Here is a 5,000-nt window from a genome sequence, read left to right as displayed (position 1 = left end):
GACAAGACCTGGCAGGACAAGTGAGGCCATAACCCGTGGCCTCTACCTGGGATGTAGCCAGCCCACTTATGCATACCTTTCCTTCCAGGGACACAAAACTCTACTTGTGAAGACCTGTTGAGGCAAGTGAGAATCAGAATCAAAATTGAAATCGATCAACATCAATGGAAATTGTAGCTGTGATACCAATGCCGGTGGCACGTAAGTGAACCATCCGAACGTGGCCGTTGCCAGCGCCGCCCTGATTGGCCTCCATGCCGGTGGGACATAAAAAGCACCACCCGATCGTGGCTGTTGCCAGCCTTGTCTGGCCTCCATGCTGGTGGCACGTAAAAAGCACCATCCGATCATGGCCGTTGCCAGCCTCGTAAAAAGCACCATCCGATCGTGGCCGTTTGGCAGTCTCGTCTGGCACCTGTGCCGGTGGCACGTAAAACGCACCCACTACACTCATGGAGTGGTTGGCGTTAGGAAGGGCATCCAGCCGTAGAAACATTGCCTGATCAGACTGGGCCTGGTGCAGCCTTCTAGCTTCCCAGGCCCCAGTTGAACCGTCCAACCCATGCCAGCTGGAAAGCGGACGCTAAACGATGATGATGACGATGATGAAGTCCTACTAAACTTTACTATGAACTTAGTGCCTTGTTAATCTGTTATACAACCTGGTTAAATGATATTGAGGTCCCATCTAACAGCTCTACAATCCCATTAAAATGAAACAAGGTCATGCTAAACTGAAATGTGACCCCATGAAAGTGCACTGTGTTTCTCTGAAGCTGCTCTACAGCCCCATTAAAATGTACTGAGCTCCTATTAAACTGCACCGCGATCCCTTTAAATTCTACTGTTTCCCTGTTAAATTGCTCTATGACCCCATTAAAGTGGAGTGCGGTCATGATAAACTGCAACACAACCCAACTAATGTGCACTGCCCCCCCCCAACAGATCTACAGCCCCATTAAAATGCACTGAGCTCCTATTAAACCGCACCACGATCCCTTTAAATTCTACTGTTTCCCTGTTAAATTGCTCAATGACCCCATTAAAGTGGAGTGCAGTCATGCTAAACTGCAATACAACCCAACTAATGTGCACTGTGTCCCCATTAAACAGATCTACAACCCCATTAAAATGCACTGAGGACTTGTTAAACTGCACCACATGCCCATTAAATTGTACTCAAAAAGTGTCCACAACTTACCAAGAGTGCAGTACCTTCCAGTGAAACTACTTATGCTGCAGTCACAAAAGATTTCCTTGTTGCCCCACAGGTTTGTGCAGTGGCCATCATTGAGGCAGGGGTTGATGCCACACCCTGCCTTACACTCCTTCTTCACACCTGAAACAGACGTTAAGAAATCAAGAAGGTATGAAAACAACGACAGTGCTAGAGCCTCTCTGTGGTTGCTGGAATTGCTAGAAATGGAAACCAAGTCTTGCATAATCCACAACCTGGCAGTCCTTCTTCACAACTGAAACAGATAACATTAAATTGAAGGAAGAGAAGAAAGAAAAAAAGAAAGGAAGAACCCTTACGTGGTCATCAAACGTGCTAGAAATAACAGCCAAGTCTCTATCAAACTACATCTGTAATAAAGTGAGAATTTACAAAACAAACAAAAGACGAAGATGGGTGAGTAAACAACAAACAGATGTATTAGTTTAACGCTCGGAAACTGAGAAAGTCTTTTACATTTCAGAACTCAGAACGGTATGTAGCGACAGGTAAAAGAAATACTGCCGGCTCATCACCTTTTAATAATAATAATAATAATTTCAAATTTTGCCACAGGGACAGCAATTTTGTAGGGGGAGGGGCTGAGTTGATTACATTAACACCAGTATTTCACTGGTACTTATTTTTATTTTATCAACCCTCAAAAGCGCAGGAGTGGCTGTGTGGTAAGTAGCTTGCTAACCAACCACACGGTTCTGGGTTCAGTCCCACTGCATGGCATCTTGGGCAAGTGTCTTCTGCTATAGCCCCGGGCCGACCAATGCCTTGTGAGTGGATTTGGTAGATGGAAACTGAAAGAAGCCTGTCGTATATATGTCTATATATATATATATATATGTGTGTGTATGTGTGTGTGTATGTTTGTGTGTCTGTGTTTGTCCCCCTAGCATTGCTTGACAACCGATGCTGGTGTGTTTATGTCCCCGTCACTTAGCGGTTCGGCAAAAGAGACCCGATAGAATAAGTACTGGGCTTACAAAGAATAAGTCCCGGGGTCGAGTTGCTCGACTAAAAGGCGGTGCTCCAGCATGGCCGCAGTCAAATGACTGAAACAAGTAAAAGAGTAAAAGATGGAAAGTAAAGCTGACCTTGGCAGAATTTGAACTCAGAACGCAAAGATGGGCAAAACTCTGCTAAGCCTTTTGCCTGGGGTGCTAACGATTCTGCCAGTTCACTGCCATCATCATCATCATCATCATCATCATCGATTAACGTCTGTTTTCCATGCTGGCATGGGTTGGACGATTTTGACTGAGGGCTGGCGAACCAGATGTCTGCACCAGGCTCCAATCTTGATCTGGCAGAGTTTCTACAGCTGGATGCCCTTCCTAATGCTGGCATGGGTTGGACGATTTTGACTGAGGGCTGGCGAACCAGATGTCTGCACCAGGCTCCAATCTTGATCTGGCAGAGTTTCTACAGCTGATGCCCTTCCTAATGCTGGCATGGTTGGACGATTTTGACTGAGGGCTGGCGAACCAGATGTCTGCACCAGGCTCCAATCTTGATCTGGCAGAGTTTCTACAGCTGGATGCCCTTCCTAATGCTGGCATGGGTTGGACGATTTTGACTGAGGGCTGGCGAACCAGATGTCTGCAACCAGGCTCCAATCTTGATCTGGCAGAGTTTCTACAGCTGGATGCCCTTCCTAATGCTGGCATGGGTTGGACGATTTTGACTGAGGGCTGGCGAACCAGATGTCTGCACCAGGCTCCATCTTGATCTGGCAGAGTTTCTACAGCTGGATGCCCTTCCTAATGCTGGCATGGGTTGGACGATTTTGACTGAGGGCTGGCGAACCAGATGGCTGCACACCAGGCTCCAATCTTGATCTGGCAGAGTTTCTACAGCTGGATGCCCTTCCTAATGCTGGCATGGGTTGGACGATTTTGACTGAGGGCTGGCGAACCAGATGTCTGCACCAGGCTCCAATCTTGATCTGGCAGAGTTTCTACAGCTGGATGCCCTTCCTAATGCTGGCATGGGTTGGACGATTTTGACTGAGGGCTGGCGAACCAGATGTCTGCACCAGGCTCCAATCTTGATCTGGCAGAGTTTCTACAGCTGGATGCCCTTCCTAATGCTAGCATGGGTTGGACGATTTGACTGAGGTCTGGCGAACCAGATGGCTGCACCAGGCTCCAATCTTGATCTGGCAGAGTTTCTACAGCTGGATGCCCTTCCTAATGCTAGCATGGGTTGGACGATTTGACTGAGGTCTGGCGAACCAGATGGCTGCACCAGGCTCCAATCTTGATCTGGCAGAGTTTCTAACAGCTGGATGCCCTTCCTAATGCTAGCATGGGTTGGACGATTTGACTGAGGTCTGGCGAACCAGATGGCTGCAACCAGGCTCCAATCTTGATCTGGCAGAGTTTCTAACAGCTGGATGCCTTCCTAATGCTAGCATGGGTTGGACGATTTGACTGAGGTCTGGCGAACCAGATGGCTGCACCAGGCTCCAATCTTGATCTGGCAGAGTTTCTACAGCTGGATGCCCTTCCTAATGCTAGCATGGGTTGGACGATTTGACTGAGGTCTGGCGAACCAGATGGCTGCACCAGGCTCCAATCTTGATCTGGCAGAGTTTCTACAGCTGGATGCCCTTCCTAATGCTAGCATGGGTTGGACGATTTGACTGAGGTCTGGCGAACCAGATGGCTGCACCAGGCTCCAATCTGATCTGGCAGAGTTTCTAACAGCTGGATGCCCTTCCTAATGCTAGCATGGGTTGGACGATTTGACTGAGGTCTGGCGAACCAGATTGCTGCACCAGGCTCCAATCTTGATCTGGCAGAGTTTCTACAGCTGGATGCCCTTCCTAATGCTAGCATGGGTTGGACGATTTGACTGAGGTCTGGCGAACCAGATGGCTGCACCAGGCTCCAATCTTGATCTGGCAGAGTTTCTACAGCTGGATGCCCTTCCTAATGCTAGCATGGGTTGGACGATTTGACTGAGGTCTGGCGAACCAGATGGCTGCACCAGGCTCCAATCTTGATCTGGCAGAGTTTCTACAGCTGGATGCCCTTCCTAATGCCAACCACTCCGAGAGTGTAGTGGGTGCTTTTTATGAGCCACCGGCATAGGGGCTAGAGGGAGCTGGCATCGACCACGTTTGGATAGTGCTTTTTATGTGCCACCGGCATAGGGGCTAGAGGGAGCTGGCATCGACCACGTTTGGATAGTGCTTTTTATGTGCCACCGGCATAGGGGCTAGAGGGAGCTGGCATCGACCACGTTTGGATAGTGCTTTTTATGTGCCACCGGCATAGGGGCTAGAGGGAGCTGGCATCGACCACGTTTGGATAGTGCTTTTTATGTGCCACCGGCATAGGGGCTAGAGGGAGCTGGCATCGACCACGTTTGGATGTGCTTTTTTATGTGCCACCGGCATAGGGGCTAGAGGGAGCTGGCATCGACCACGTTTGGATAGTGCTTTTTATGTGCCACCGGCATAGGGGCTAGAGGGAGCTGGCATCGACCACGTTTGGATAGTGCTTTTTATGTGCCCCGGCATAGGGGCTAGAGGGAGCTGGCATCGACCACGTTTGGATAGTGCTTTTTATGTGCCACCGGCATAGGGGCTAGAGGGAGCTGGCATCGACCACGTTTGGATAGTGCTTTTTATGTGCCACCGGCATAGGGGCTAGAGGGAGCTGGCATCGACCACGTTTGGATAGTGCTTTTTATGTGCCACCGGCATAGGGGCTAGAGGGAGCTGGCATCGACCACGTTTGGATAGTGCTTTTTATGTGCCACT

The 5,000-nt window shown here is 49.4% G+C and overlaps 1 protein-coding gene across 1 annotated transcript in view; it reads right to left on the bottom strand.

The window, feature by feature from the left end:
* Positions 1-5,000, bottom strand: part of LOC115230827 (contactin-associated protein-like 4) — a 76,226-nt gene that overhangs the window by 2,829 nt on the left and 68,397 nt on the right. The window contains exon 22 of the mRNA XM_036499835.1: positions 1,202-1,339. Coding sequence (XP_036355728.1) covers positions 1,202-1,339 — 138 coding nt within the window. The remainder of the gene's footprint in view (positions 1-1,201; positions 1,340-5,000) is intronic.

Source organism: Octopus sinensis, unplaced genomic scaffold, assembly GCF_006345805.1.
Source record: "Octopus sinensis unplaced genomic scaffold, ASM634580v1 Contig16474, whole genome shotgun sequence".
NCBI lineage: Eukaryota > Metazoa > Mollusca > Cephalopoda > Octopoda > Octopodidae > Octopus > Octopus sinensis.
The sequence above is the reverse complement of the archived record's forward strand: the minus strand, read 5'-3'. Positions and strand labels throughout refer to the sequence as shown.